General features: G+C 56.5%; 3 protein-coding genes across 8 annotated transcripts in view; 1 reads left to right on the plus strand and 2 right to left on the minus strand.

The window, feature by feature from the left end:
* The window catches only part of BCKDHA (branched chain keto acid dehydrogenase E1, alpha polypeptide), a 34,464-nt gene extending 28,547 nt beyond the window's left edge, over window positions 1-5,917 (plus strand). Inside the window, exons 5-9 of the mRNA XM_011936517.1 lie at window positions 127-288; window positions 3,067-3,273; window positions 3,532-3,673; window positions 3,901-4,072; window positions 5,353-5,917. Of these exons, the coding sequence (XP_011791907.1) occupies window positions 127-288; window positions 3,067-3,273; window positions 3,532-3,673; window positions 3,901-4,072; window positions 5,353-5,523 (854 nt within the window). The 3' untranslated portion in view covers window positions 5,524-5,917. The remainder of the gene's footprint in view (window positions 1-126; window positions 289-3,066; window positions 3,274-3,531; window positions 3,674-3,900; window positions 4,073-5,352) is intronic.
* Window positions 5,918-6,265: 348 nt separating this feature from the next.
* Window positions 6,266-9,663, minus strand: B3GNT8 (UDP-GlcNAc:betaGal beta-1,3-N-acetylglucosaminyltransferase 8). Its single transcript, XM_011936529.1, has 3 exons — window positions 9,531-9,663; window positions 8,201-8,483; window positions 6,266-7,729 (listed from the first exon to the last, which is right to left on the minus strand). The coding sequence occupies exon 3, from the start codon at window positions 7,696-7,698 to the stop codon at window positions 6,505-6,507; it is 1,194 nt and encodes a 397-aa protein (XP_011791919.1). The 5' UTR covers window positions 7,699-7,729; window positions 8,201-8,483; window positions 9,531-9,663; the 3' UTR covers window positions 6,266-6,504.
* Window positions 9,664-12,228: 2,565 nt separating this feature from the next.
* The window catches only part of ATP5SL (ATP5S-like), an 8,945-nt gene continuing 6,627 nt past the window's right edge, over window positions 12,229-14,546 (minus strand). For 3 of the 6 annotated variants that reach the window (XM_011936534.1, XM_011936533.1, XM_011936532.1), the window contains 3 exons: window positions 13,994-14,130; window positions 13,729-13,891; window positions 12,229-13,316 (listed from right to left, as the gene is read on the minus strand). In XM_011936534.1, coding sequence (XP_011791924.1) covers window positions 13,139-13,316; window positions 13,729-13,891; window positions 13,994-14,130 — 478 coding nt within the window. In that variant the 3' untranslated portion in view covers window positions 12,229-13,138. The remainder of the gene's footprint in view (window positions 13,317-13,728; window positions 13,892-13,993; window positions 14,131-14,546) is intronic. The other 3 variants (XM_011936537.1, XM_011936536.1, XM_011936535.1) reach the window with 1 other exon arrangement.

Consider the following 14,546-nt stretch of genomic DNA (forward strand, 5'->3'; position numbering starts at 1 on the left):
AAAAAAAAAAAAAAAAACAAGCCTGAGCTTTCCTGTCTGTCTACCGGCATGCTGCGGGTCACCCACAGGGCCGATCTGACCGTCTGCACTGCCCACTCAGCTAACCATTGCCTCCTCCCCTACTAGGTGTGCTGATGTATCGCGACTACCCCCTGGAACTATTCATGGCCCAGTGCTATGGCAACATCAGTGACTTGGGCAAGGGGCGCCAGATGCCTGTCCACTACGGCTGCAAGGAACGCCACTTTGTCACTATCTCCTCTCCACTGGCCACACAGATCCCTCAGGGTGAGGATGCATGCCCTGGACCTTGCACACATGCAGACCAGTGTCACACCCCTGTCCAGACCTCAGCTCTCTTGCCTCCCTTCTGGGTGGAATTCTGGGTTGGTGACACCACCAGAGCCCTGGTCTGTGCTCCAGACTTCTTACTATATTTTTCTTTTTTGAGACGGAGTCTTGCTCTGTTGCCCAGGCTAGAGTGCAGTGGTGCGATTGCAGCTCACTGCAGCCTCCTTCTCCTGGGTTCAAGTAATTCTCCTGCCTTAGCCTCCCAAGTAGCTGAGACTATAGGTGTGCACCACCACGCCCAGCTAAGTTTTATATTTTTAATAGAGATGGAGTTTCACCATGTTGGCCGGGCTGGTCTCAAACACCCGCCTCAGCTAGTGCTAGGATTACATGCATGATTCACTGTGCCCAGCCCTTTTTTTTTTTTTTTTTTTTTTTTGTCTGAGACAGGGTTTCACTCTCATCAGCCAGGTTGGAATCCAAGGTGTGATCTCGGCTCACTGTAACCTCCACCTCCCAGGCTCAAGTGATTCTCCTGCCTTAACCTCCTGAGTAGCTGGGATTATAGGCATATGCCACTGCACCTGGCTAATTTTTTGTATTTTTTGTAGAGATAAGGTTTCACCGTGTTGGCCAGGCTGGTCTTGAACCTGAGCTCAAGTGACCTGCCTGCCTTGGCCTGTCAAAGTGCTGGGATTACAGATGTGAGCCACTGCACCCGGCCTGTGTTCCAGACTTGGAATGCACCTCTTGTCTGGGACCCTTCAGAAGAGGGCTCTGTTGCTATCCCCACCCCATTCAGGGGCCTAAAGCCTGTGCGACCACACTCTAGATTTCCCAACCACATGCCCACTGCATTTGTCTGCTCACAAACACAGCCAACATGTGCACCAGGTTCCACTGTGCCAGTGCTTCACATTCATTGTCTAATAGGACCCTCATTGTGGCCATGGGGACAGAGGTTATTATTTGCTCTTATTCCTGTTTTCAAGAGCAGGAGGCCCATGTTTTGTGTGTGTGAGAGAGAGAGCAAGCGAGTGGGAAAAAAAAGTGCAGGAAGCCTGGCCAACATGGCAAAGCCCTCTCCCTAACTAAACATACACAAATTAGCTTGGTGTGATCCTAGCTACTTGGGAGGCTGAAGCAGAAGGATTGCTTGAACCTGGGAGGCAGAGGTTGCAGTGAGCTGAGATTGTGCCGTTGCACTCTAGCCAAAGTGAGATCCTGTCTCAAGAAAAAGGAAATTGAAGTCAAAGAGGGAAGTCACTCGCTAACGGTCATATGGCACAGAGGGAGAGGAGCAGGGACTCAAGTCATGGACTGTGTACCTCCAGAGTCTGGGTTCTTGGCCCTGACCTTTGTCTGCCTCAGTCCTTAGAGTCAAGCAAGCTTCCCCAAAGCTCACTGTAGGTGCCCTGAAGCCCCTTCCCTTATAAGAGGCTTGTTTGGGAAGCAAACCCACCGGGTGCCAGGCCTGCACCCTCATAGCGTGGAGAAAAAGGAATCGGAGCCCCTTCCTGCCCTCTGGGGCCTGTAGCCTGATCTAGGTTGGTTTGGGCTCTGGCTTCTTTGCCCTAGGGCAGCTGAGATGCATGAGTTTGTGTCTCTCCAGGCCTCAGCACTGTGCCCGGCACAGTAGAAGGCTCCACAGCCCTTAGCTCATAGTGTTCTTCTGTTGGGAAACAAGAAGCCATTTGAGCCTCTTAGGTGGAATGTGGACAGGGAAGCTTTCTCAGACAAGGGGGCATTTAGGGGGCATTTGAACTAAAGGTAATAGGGTTTCCACAAGGCTGGGACCTGCCCCTAACCTTCCCTCTGGGTCCCTGCTAAGTCACTTCAAATGTAAGAAGTTCCTGCCGTGTGCCGGTGCCACTCCAAGTACAGGGAACAAAAGCAACGCAAACAGCCTTCCTGGTGCTGCCATCGTGGTGGGGAAGATGGACAGTAACAAAGATGGAGAGGGAATGCCTGGAGTATATGAGGGTGGGGGTCCTGTAGGGAGCAGCCAAGCCAGTGGGGCGTGGTACACTGTGGGAGTAGCCGGGGGCCGTCACTAGAGTGACACTGAAGTATGGACCAGAGGAAGTGAGGGAGGGAGCTGTGTGGTGTCTTGAGGCAGGTGTGAGCCTGGTGTGTTTGAGGAGCAGGGAGGAGCCCAGAGGGGCAGGTGTGAGCGGGTATGGGGTGAGCAGGTGTGGGGTGGTTAGAGATAAAGTCCAGAGGTGGTGGGAGGGGTGCAGATGGTGCAGGTTGGGTGGGGCCTCAAGGCCTTTGCCTTTTGCAGGGATGTTGACTTTTACTTATACTGGGACAGGAGCCGTGGGTGGGGAGGAGTCTGCTCCTCCTTGGCCTGGCTCACCTCTTCATGGAATCCGCAGGCCTCCCTGTGGGTAACAGATTGGGCAGTGTGTGAAGAGCTAGTAAGGAGGCTGCTCGGTAACTTGGGCTTGGCCAGGGTGGTGCTGAGGAGGAGGTGAGAGGGGTCAGGTTCTGAAGGTGGAGCAGATGTGGGGAATGGTGGGAAGTTTGGCTTGGAGATGATGCTGGAGTCTTCAGCCTGAGCAGTTGGAAGGGTGGAGCTGCTCTCAGCTGAGCGGGAGGAGACCTGGATGGGCAGGTGCTGGGGGCATCAGGAGCTCAGGTGTTTTCTTTCCCCTTGAAGCCTGGTGACCGCTGGCCTGAGCCTCAGAGCCCTGGGTTGTGTGAGTGTGAATGAGTGTTGAGTGAGTGCGTGTAAGTCTTCGCCCCTGCTCACCACCCTCTCATCCCCTGCAGCGGTGGGGGCAGCCTACGCAGCCAAGCGGGCCAATGCCAACAGGGTCGTCATCTGTTACTTCGGTGAGGGGGCGGCCAGCGAGGGGGACGCCCACGCCGGCTTCAACTTCGCGGCCACACTTGAGTGCCCCATCATCTTCTTCTGCCGGAACAATGGCTACGCCATCTCCACGCCCACCTCCGAACAGTATCGCGGCGATGGCATCGGTATGGGCTCTACTGGCTGCTCCCCACCCCGCCGGGATCATCTCCTTCCCTCCCCTATCCCCCCACCTTCCTGCCACCCCTGCCCTCCTTCCTGGTCCTTCCTGTGTCCTGTCGTGTCTGGCACTTGGTCAGCCACAGGAGTCGAGGTCCTGAGCACTCAGCCTTGCTCTCTCTGTCCTCTCCCTGCTCGTCCCCTTGGCCTCGTGCATGTTCCTCATCTCAGCCCTGGCCTGACCCGCCTTCTCTGTGTCCCCACAGCGGCACGAGGCCCCGGGTATGGCATCATGTCAATCCGCGTGGATGGTAATGATGTGTTTGCTGTGTACAATGCCACAAAGGAGGCCCGGCGGCGGGCTGTGGCAGAGAACCAGCCCTTCCTCATTGAGGCCATGACCTACAGGTATCCGCCGCTCCCCCATCAGCACCCCCACAGCGCTGACAGCCACTGTAGCATCTTCCTCATATCGATCACTGTCTCCAAAACATGGCCTTATCACCTGATGTTGCATTTCCCCCTTGCCTTTATTCCGTTTCCACTCCTCCTTCCCTGGTCCATCCCCTATCCTCCCTCCTGACCCCCACTCCAGGGAGCCCCACACTGACCTGGGGCCCTTTGCCCCTATGCAGGATCGGGCACCACAGCACCAGTGACGACAGTTCGGCGTACCGCTCGGTGGACGAGGTCAATTACTGGGACAAGCAGGACCACCCCATCTCCCGGCTGCGGCACTACCTACTAAGCCAAGGCTGGTGGGATGAGGAGCAGGAGAAGGCCTGGAGGAAGCAGTCCCGCAAGAAGGTGAGGGCACCCTGCCCGGGAGGGTGTGCTGGGGGCTGCTGTGGCCTGCAGAGCTCGGGAAGGATTTGCGGGACACTGAACTGGGAGGCTCGGGGATAACCCCAGTGATGTCTCAGATGTGGCCTGTGGAGCCAGGCTGCTGGGGCCACGTGTGTCCTAGCTCTGTGTCCTTGGCACGTTGCCCTCTACTTCCTTGTCTTTGAAGGGGTATGCTGGTGGTGCCCATTTCAGAAACTAGTTTGAGGCTGGGCATGGTAGCTCACTCCTGTAATCCCAGCACTTTGGGAGGCTGAGGTGGCAGATCACTTGAGGTCAGGAGCTCGAGAACAGCCTGGCCAACATGGTCAAACCCTGTCTCTACTAAAAATACAAAAATTAGGGCTGGGCGCGGTGGCTCGTGCGTGTAATCTCAGCACTTTGGGAGGCCAAGGCGGACAGATCACCTGAGGCCAGGAGTTTGAGAACAGCCTGGCCAAGATGGTGAAACCTCGTCTCTAATAAAAATACAAAAATGAGCCGGGCATGGCGGCGGGTGCCTGTAATCCCAGCTACTCGGGAGGCCGAGGCAGGAGAATTGCTTGAACCTGGGAGGCAGAGGTTGCAGTTAGCTGAGATCGTATCATTGCACTCCAACCTGGGCAACAACAGTGAGACTCCATCTCAAAAAAAAAAAAAAAAAAAAATTAGCCAGGCGTGGTGATGCGCGCCTGTAGTCCCAGCTACTTGGGAAGGTGAAGCAGGAGAATCGCTTGAACCCGGGAGGCGGAACTTGCAGTGATCCGAGATGGCACCACTGCATTCCAGCCTGGGCAACAGAGTGAAACTATCTCTTGAAAAAAAAAAAAAGAAGAAGCTGGTTTGAGGAGTAGGTGGTGAACCGTGTGCAGTGTACATGCCCTGCCCAGAGTCAGTGTGCCACCCTCCCTGGCTGGTCATTAGGAGCCAGGAGCCTTGCAACCCAGTGGTGAGGGCAGCACCCAGCATAGGGCAGCATTGTGTGTCCTGTCCCTGCCCTTCTCTGTGCCTCAGTTTCTTCATTGCTCAGCTGCCTACCTCTTAGGGCTGCTGAAAGCCTTAAATGAATCCACACACTTGCATAGCGCCTGATCCCTGCTGGGATTTGGGGTGTTTTGTTACACCTCTGCTAGGATGATCATTTCCATTGTCCAAGTGGGAACACAAAGGCTTGGAGTGGTTAACTCCTTGCCGAGGCCCCGCAGGAGGAGGCAGGGCCCTGCATGGGAGGCCAGCTGCCTGCCCACTGCCCCATGTCCCCACAGGTGATGGAGGCCTTTGAGCAGGCCGAGCGGAAGCCCAAACCCAACCCCAACCTGCTCTTCTCAGACGTGTATCAGGAGATGCCCGCCCAGCTCCGCAAGCAGCAGGAGTCCCTGGCCCGCCACCTGCAGACCTACGGGGAGCACTACCCACTGGAGCACTTTGATAAGTGAGGCCTGCTCAGCCCACCCCCACCCGCCTTCAGCTACCCCAAGAGGTAGCCCCACTCTAAGGGGAGCAGGGGGTCCTGGCAGCACACTACCCTCTTCCCCAGTCAGCTCCCTCTAAAACACTCGGCGGCCAGGGTGGCTGCCGCTCTTCACCCCTGCTCCTCCAGGCTGTTACATTGTCGGGGGACAGTATCTGCAGCAGTTGCTGGGGCTCCGTCAGCCCCCTTTTCACTTGTTACAGTGCCTTCTCCCAGGGGCTGGGTGAGGGGGTGTACAGGACTAGAAGCCCCTCTGGGCATGGGGTGGACATGGCAGGTCAGCCTGTGGAACTTGCGCAGGTGCGAGTGGCCAGCAGAGGTCATGAATAAACTGCATCTCTGCGCCTGGCTCTCTACCACCTCTGGTCTCTGTTTCCTGGAGTTTGGGGGTGATTTGAGGCCACCCCCAGCTTCTCCACCTTAGATAAATAAGGTCAAAGCCCTTGAGATACCTACTTCCCCCGGAAGCTTTCGCAAGCTGGAAGGTTAGCTCCAGCAGACAGGATGGGGGTGGGGTGGTCCTCCAGAGATGATCTCCTGCTCTCTCACAGAATGGGGCAAGCCTGCTGTCCAGCAGAGTGACGGGGAGCCCAGCAGAGCTAGCCCTGCCCAGCAAGGGTGCAGGGGAGCATCCAGGATGGTCAGGGTGTGGCCAAGCCCTGCTCCCCACCACTCCAGGGCCCCACAGATGAAAAAACAACCCCAGGCCTCAGAGTGGGGAGTGCATGTTTTTCAAAAACAAAAAGTAGGCAAAAACAGCCCACCACCCCATCTTTCCTGCCCAGGCCCCTGGCTGAGGAGGCCAAGGAGTGGCTTAAGTTGTCCAGCTTCTAGGCCCTCCTCCCTCCCATCAAGACCTGGAAGGAGGGGCTGAGCCAGGGACAAGCCCCAGAGGCCCAGGCCAGGGCCCGGGCCAAATCACCACCTCCGCCCACCCCACCGAGAGTCAGCACTGGAGCCTTGGGTCTTGCAGTTGTTTCCAGAGCCGAATGCTGGCCTGAGGGCCCAGGGGCCGTACTAGCAGCAGGTTGCGGAAAGCGCAGTGGTCCGCAGTGCGGTCTGCTGGCCAGGCTGTGAGGAAGCCTGGGTGGCCCTGGGGCACCAGGCCCAAGGCTCGGATGCAAAGGCCAGTATAGACGTCCTCAATGGGGAAGGGTGCCACACGGGCTGCCGCCCGCAGCAGCCAGGGTGCCAGGCGCCCGGCAATGACGTAGCCACCCCCGCTTGCATAGGCTGGGTAGCCACCTTCGAAGAAGGACTCGGGCACGTAAAAGGGTCCTCCTGGCTTCCGGAGAGGCATGGCCTGTGTAAAGACCTCACCCAGGTAGAGGTTTCGGGCCGAGGCAGGTGGCAGGGCCCGCAGGTGAGCCAGCAGGGCAGGGGTGTACACAAAGGCATCATCCTGGGCTCGCAGGACAAAACTCACGGCGGGGCAGTGGCGGCCCAGCCAGGCCAGCAGCAACAGGTCTTTGAGCGTCTGGTTGAATGGGACGTCGAGGAAGTCCCAGAGCAGCAGGTCACTGTAGCGACGGCTCTCCCAGGCCACTAGTGAGTCTAGGTCAGGCCCCGCCTCACCCACCGGAGATCCTAGCAGGAAGAGCAGCCGGATCCCTGGAGCTGGACTGCCCCACGTCTCCCTCACGGCCTGTCGTTCTGCAAAGCGCCCTGGTTCTGACTTGACGGCCAACAGCAGGTAGGGGACATCAGTATCCGAGCAGCTGGAGACTTGGCCGCCACCACCTCCAGGCAGCCACTGTGGGAAGCTCCGGCAGGCTGCTGACAGCAGGAAGCGGCGGAGGTCCTTGGGGTAGGAGGTGAAGTCAGGGATCTCGGCGGCGGCGGCGGCCCCCCAAGCCTGGCAGCCCCCCGTTTCAGTGCTGTTCCCACTGGGCAGGGACCCCAGCCGCCACTGCTGCTGGTTCCAGTAAGCGAAGGGCAGCGGGCCAGTCTGGCCCAGGCGGGCGGAGAGGTTGGCAGGTAGGGTGGGCTCAGGGTTGGCTGGCGTGGGGCCTGGTGGGGTGCCCCGAGGGCTGGGGTAGGCCTTGCTGAGCCGGGACTCGGATGTCCACTCGATGTACACTTTGAGGCCCAGGAGTGTGAGCAGTGCTGACAGGCAGAGAAGGCACTTGGGGCAGCGCATGACCTGGCCCAGGGAAGGGGCGGCCGCGGAGCTACAAGGGAGCCACAGGGGAGCCACGGAGGCCATTGGGGTGTGGGGATGGGCCTCCAGAGAGGGCCCAGCCAGGCCCCAGGCAGACAGCTTCACAATCTCCCATAGTCCCTGCCAACCCCCATAACAGCTTCTCTCAGTCCCAGATCCTAAACAGCTCCCCTGACCCAGGGACCCCGTTGGTCCTTATTCCTAGACCTACGAATCCCCCATTCCAATCCCATTCCAGCACCCTGGTCTTCCCACTCCGTCCACATGCTTGCACCTTCCTAAGAGCCCAAGGGTCTACCTCTTCCCTGTCTCTATCCAGGACAAGGGACACTGCCGTCTATCTCCTCCCTCTCCCTCCATTTATCGCCCTCACCGGGAAATCAGGAGCACGATTCCTAGCTCCCTAGGGTTAGAAACCCAGCCTGCCTCCCGCAACATCCCCACCCCAGGGACGGGAACCAGGGATCCCACGCCTTTTTACCTCTGGGTCTGGCTCCCACCAGCTCCGAGTGCTGGCCCCAGGTCAGGCCTCCCTCAGCTCCCTCTGATCTGCCTGCCCCAGCCCCTGCGTTGTCGACCGGCCAGGCCCAGCCCTGCCCAGCCAGTCCAGAGGGGCGGGGAGGGGAGCGGAGCGGGAGCAGGGAGGGCCCCAGGGGCCGGGGCGGGGCTGAGGCAGAAGGGAGAGAGAGAGGGAGGGAGGAGGGCAGGAGGCCGACCTGAGAGATGGAGCTCTGGCGTGTTAGGGCTGGTTTCTGGTAAGACAGCTGGGAAGGGTGCAGGGGGCAGCCACAGAAACAAGACGGGGGTGTTGCGAGGCTTAGGAGGGGAGAACCAGGGCCTGGGGAGGAAGGGGGTACCAGGGAGGGTGAGACTGAGGGCTGGCCTTGGCTGGGGAGTGTCAGAGTGACCAGGGTGAGGCAGGGTCCCACTGAGGCAGAGATGGGGAGGCTGAGAGGCTGGCATCCGGCTGCGCCCATGGCCAGGAGGCGGCAGTGAATGTGCTGAGTGGGAAGGGATCGGCGGGCCCGCCAGAGAGAGAGATGTTTGTTGTAGCTGCCCAGTCAGGGTGAGGGGGGGGGAAGGGGCTGGTGAGGAGAGACAGAGACATTGTGGAGAGGGAAGGGACGGCCCGGGAGCAGAGAGAGGAGAACTGGGGTGAGACAGGCGATGGAGAGAGCTGAGGGGGAGAGAGAGAGAAGACAGGAAAGTGGGAAGGTGGCCAGGAGGGAGGGGGGAGGGAAATGGAGATCCAAGAAAGATAAGGGATTGCGTAAGCCCTGTGGGGTGCTCACGGGGGAAAGAGAGGTTGAGAGAGGCAGGTGGAGGGCAGAGGGGAGGGACTCAGGCTTCTGAGCCAGACCCCGGGGAGCGGCGGAGAGGGAGCCAAGGGGAAGAACAGGAGAGGAAAAGACTGGAGCTTCAAGGGCAATAGAGGGTGACAGGGTGGGGCGCACAGGGAACCCCGGGAGCTAAGCTGACCCCCTGTACCTCCTCCATCCTAAGCTGACCCCTGTACCTCCTCCACCCGGGCTGCCTGCCCAGCAGGGTGGGAATCCGTTCCTACCTTACCCCCAACCTCCAGCCCTGGAGCCTGCCTCGCCCTGGGCCCTGCCCCTCCCCCAGGGGCACTGTGACTCTGGGAACACTCACATCCAGCTCCCTGGGGCAGGAGAGGGTGTCTGCCTGTGTTTGCGTCCCTGCCCTCCAGAGGTCCCTGCTGTTGGTACTGCATCAGCTCTCTGAAGACCTCCCAAGACATGGGGTGGGACTAAGGGGCTCCCACTAAGCCTGGGCTGACCCGTTCACTCCACCCTCGTTTTGGGGTAGACCTGTCCTCATTATGGCAGGAACCCAGTCTGTCAGCAGCAGCAGTTGATCTGTCCAGCCCTGATTTCCTCCCCCCAGATTTGAATAATGGAGCCTGTGGGAACAGCTGGAGGAAGAGAGTGGGGAGGAAGTGGTGAATATTAATGGAATAATAGCTGGAGTGGGAAATGACAGCTAGGGGCTGAGGGCAGGAGCCCGAGCACCTCCCAAGGGAGTCTGCAAGTTCACTCTACCCTGGGGCTGGGAGAGAGGGACTCCAGGCCCCCTGAGCTCATCTAGCTTCTGGGGGCAGGGGGTACTGCTCTTCCTGGAAGCATTAGGAAGCTACGGAGGGTGCCTTTCTTTTTGCTGTTGCCATGTGCCTCAGTCTGGGTCCAATCAGGAGAGAGAAACCACACAGGAATGGGAATAGGGAAAGTTCAATATACAGAATGATTAACTCTACCATGGGATTGGCCAGTAAGGGGTGCCTTCTTGGGGAACATGGTTGGAGGGTGGACATGCTGGTGGAACATGATCATTCCAATCCAACACTTCCATCTCCCCAAGCCTTGGGACTCTCCTCATCCATCTTACGCTAGGGCAGTTCTGGTCTCTCTGCCTCATTAACTTTAGGCCACTGTTGGATCCAAGTTCCGGTTAGGTACCCAAGCAAGCTATTAGAACTACGTCCAGCTGCACAAGGTAACCCATGAAATCCAGAAGCTCTAGAAAGCGCACTCATGCCAGTAAATTTGGCCTGAGCTAGCGTTACATCCACCCTCATTGGTGTCACATCCTTAAAATCCACTTCTGCATGCATTCCCCAAGTTTCTGACTCTTGTATATTTGTGAAGCCTTGTCATTCTCATCGTGTAAAAGCTGGCACCTGTCCACCTGGAGCAAGCTGATTTGACTCCTAGGTATTAATGAGTCTCAAGGCAGCAAGGGGCACTTGTGGTGAGTCTTAAGAAGAATGGGGTGTATCTGTTATTTCTGTGTAAGAGCTGGCCATGAGAAAAAAAAACGGGTGGGACAGTGGCTCACCCCTATAATCCCAGTACTCTGGGAGGCCAAGAGGGGAGGATCACTTGAGCCCAGGAGTTTAAGACCAGCCTGGGCAACATAGTGAGATCTTATCTCTAATTAAGAAAAAAAAAAAAAAGAATGGACAACCACTTTCAAGGTGTCTGCCCCTGGTGAGGTCATCACAAGGTTTCTTCTTTTTTTTTTTTCTTTGAGACAGAGTCTGACTCTGTCATCCAGGCTGGAGTGCAGTTGTGTGATCTCCGCTCACTTCAAGCTCTGCCTCCCAGATTCACACCATTCTCCTGCCTCAGCCTCCCGAGTGGCTGGGACTACAGGTGCCTGCCACCACGCCCAGCTAATTTTTTTGTATTTTTAGAAGAGATGGGATTTCATCATGTTAGCCAGGATGGTCTTGATCTCCTGACCTCATGATCTGCCCGCCTCAGCCTCTCAAAGTGCTGGGATTATAGGCGTGAGCCACCGCGCCCAGCCTTTTTTTAATTTTTTTGAGATAGAGTCTTGCACTGTTGCCCAGGCTGGTGTGCAGTGGTGCGATCTCAGCTCACTGCAACCTCTCTGTCTCCTGGGTTTAAGTAATCCTCCTACTCGGGAGGGTTCAGCCTCCCAAGTAACTAGGATTACAGGCGCCCGCCACCATGCCCAACTAATTTTTTTGTATTTTTAGTAGAGATGGGGTTTTACTATGTTGGCCAGGCTGGTTTTGAACTTCTGACCTCATGATCCACCTTCCTTGGCCTCCTGAAGGGCTGGGATTACAGGTGTGAGCCACTGCGCCGGCCACATCACAGGGTTTCTAAGCACAGGAAGGCTGGTAGCTTCCTCAGACACTGATAAGTCACTCGCTTGAAGTGACTTGGGGGTTCAAGATTGCCTGTTTACTCTGGGTCCAATTAGATGACCCCATTCCAAAGAAGTAAAAACTTTTGGGCCGGGCATGGTGGCTCGTACCTGTAATCCCAGCACTTTGGGAGGCTCAGGCAGGCAGATCACCTGAGGCCAGGAGTTTGAGAACAGCGTGGCCAACATGGCAAAATGCTGTCTCTACTAAAAATACAAAAATTGGCTTGGTATGGTGGTGCGCGCCTGTAATCCCAGCTACTTGGGAAGCTAAGGCAGGAGAATTGCTTGAAACCGGGAGGTGGAGGTTGCAGTGAGCCAAGAGATCGCACTACTGCGCTCCAGCCTAGGCGACATAGCGAGACTCTGTCTCAAAAACAAAAAAACAAAAAACAAAAATCTGGGGGCTGTCATGGAAGCGGTCTAGTTCTCAGACTGTGACTTGAGCTGAGTTAGCAGACCCACCACGATTGTCACTGTCTGTGGACACTCAGGGGCACTCTGGAGAATCCATCCAATACCCTGGTCTTTAGAATTGTCACAACTACCACAGCTGTTGAGCACAGCAGCCACAGGGGGTCCCAAGGCACATGCCTCATCTCTGTCAACCACAGGTGCTTGTGGGATTATGATGCCATTGCATGCTGTGGGCCTCTGGCATCTGGTTTCCCATCAGCAAGAGCTCAGCACTGCACCCAAGCCCAAAGGCACAACCAAATGAATCCTGGAATCCTATCTTAATAGTCTATTCCTGGGACACTCCAGGTATCAACTCTGTATTCATCAAGATGCAGTCAGGAGAGAAAAACCACAGAGTAACTTGAACAGGGAAAGTTTAATATAGAGAATTACTGGCTTTAACAGTGAACTGGAGTAATGAGGGCTTCACTGGTAAAATGCTTCTGAATTGACTGGAAATCCATCTGGGGTGCTGGGGAATGTTATTCCCAGAGAGGTGCCTCAGTGGAGGTGCTGTGTCTCCTACGCAACTTCTGGGGGCTGGAGGGTGCCAAGGGCAGCTGCTGACCGCCTGGTGCTTCAGGAGCTGGGTTCTGGGGAAGCCACATGCACTGTGGGGTCCAGAGGCGGAAGCACAACCAACAGGAACCAGGAAGCAGGTGCCTTTCCTCCTGTAATGCCTGTTTGGTGCCCTCTACTGACAAAGCTTATCCCCTTTCTAAAGAAACGCAGACCAAAAAAGCTGAATTTGGAATATAAAGTCAATAAATCCATAACCAGCAATACCACGGGGCCTGGGGTGTGCTGGCCTTTAGTGAGTGGGGCAAAGGATGCTGCACATCCTGTAGTGAGCAGAGAGGCCTTGTACGGGGGAGAATCATCCCTGTAAAGTGTCAGTAGCAGCTCCTGTGTCAGTCAGGGTCCCTGCAAGAAATGGCAGTGCACTCACATAAGGACAATTTGAGAAGAGTCTCTTGACAAGGTGAGTGTGGCTCTCTGCAGCTACCGACAGCCTGAGACTTCACCTCCCCAGGCCTGAAAAGGGGCATGGAAAGAGCTGTCTGAGAGGGTGACAGGAGCTGTGACTTTTAGCCAAGGGCAGCCAGGAATAAATACTGGGCCTTCATGCTCTGTCCCTGTGATTGGCCAGCACCATTCCCCCACCCCCACATTGAGTGAAGACAAATGGAAGCCAGAAGTGTGGCGAGCTACCAGACATTCCATGCAGCCCGCTGAGAAGCCACTCGAGTGGGGACAGGGCTGAAGGCTAGGCAAGGACAGGGCTGGCTGTGTCCTGAGGCTGCTCCTCTGGCCCCAACTTCAGGCCCTCGGCCCAGTCGACCCCCACAACCTTGCAATTGGGTAGCATCTCCTCCACCAAGATCTGAGTGAGGCCTGGGTTGGACACAGCAGGGAGGTCCGAGATGTCCAGCCTGCGGAGGTTCCTGAAAAGGGGGGAGAAGGACAGGAAGCCAGTGTAAGGACAGTGCGTGTGTGTATAGGGAGGTACTTGCCCCAAATTTCAACCTTAGCTTCCTAAAATAAAATCTTTATAGCTATCCAGGCACATGAAGCCCAGTGTGTTAACTGCAAATATGCAACTCTAGCTCCTGCTGTTCTGCAGCAGCATCGATATCATAGTTTTGACTAAAACAAAAAGGAAGAAAAACCAGGAGTCATTTAATTCTTCCAGAGACTCACTGTGACTGCTCATCTACCACAAATACTCTAGGTTTGTGATGGAGGCAGGGGGATATGAGAACTGCCCAACACTGCTCCTCCCCACTTCCTCTCCTGCATCTGTGTGAGGTGGGAGAGGTGCCTGCGTACGGGGCCCAGCCTGAGCTGAGGTCTCACTGGAGGTGGTGGAGGCAGGCAAGGCCCCGTTCGGAGACGTGAGGACAACCGGCCAGCGAGAGCTCCTGCAACGAGTCGGCCAGTGGGTAGAGGCGGCTGAGACACCAGTCGTCCACGTGGGGGCAGCGCTGCAGCGACAAGGACTGGAGCTCCTTCAGGAGGACTATGGTAGGGAGAGGGCAGGATGGCACCAGGGGCCTTTCTGGAGCCCATCACCAAAGGGAAAACGTAGAGGCCTGTCCCATCTCCACCCCACCGCACTCACGGAGGTTGTCCAGGCCCTCGTAGTTGATTTCACAGTCACTGGCATCCACAGCTTCAATAGGTACTTCCCGGAAATTCCAGAACTCTGGAGAGAAATGGCCATACTTATCTGGCCTGATCCACTCCTTGTCTCGAAACCTGGAAACGGGAGAGGGAGTGTCAGTAGGGCAGCCGAACCTGCCCCAGGCCTCCAGCCTCTTCGGAACCTTCCCCAGCCCTATATAATATGTATAGGTCACCCCTGACATAACTAACTCCATCTTAGAAAAAGACTCCATCTGGCTGTGCACAGTGGCTCACGCCTATCATCCCAGCACTTTGGAAGGCCGAGGTGGGAGAATCACTTGAGTTCAGGAGTTTGAGACCAACCTGGGCAACATAGTGAGACCTCGTCTCCACAAAAAAATACAAAAATTGGCTGGGCTTGGTGGCTTGCACCTGTGGTCTCAGCTACTTGGGAGGCTGAGGTGGGAGGATTGCTTGAACCCAGGAGGTCGAGGCTGTAGTGAGTTGTGATCATGCCACTGTGCTCTAGCCTGGGAGACGCTGTCTCA

This window comes from Colobus angolensis, unplaced genomic scaffold, assembly GCF_000951035.1.
Source record: "Colobus angolensis palliatus isolate OR3802 unplaced genomic scaffold, Cang.pa_1.0 Scaffold154, whole genome shotgun sequence".
In the NCBI taxonomy this organism is placed as follows: Eukaryota; Metazoa; Chordata; class Mammalia; order Primates; family Cercopithecidae; genus Colobus; species Colobus angolensis.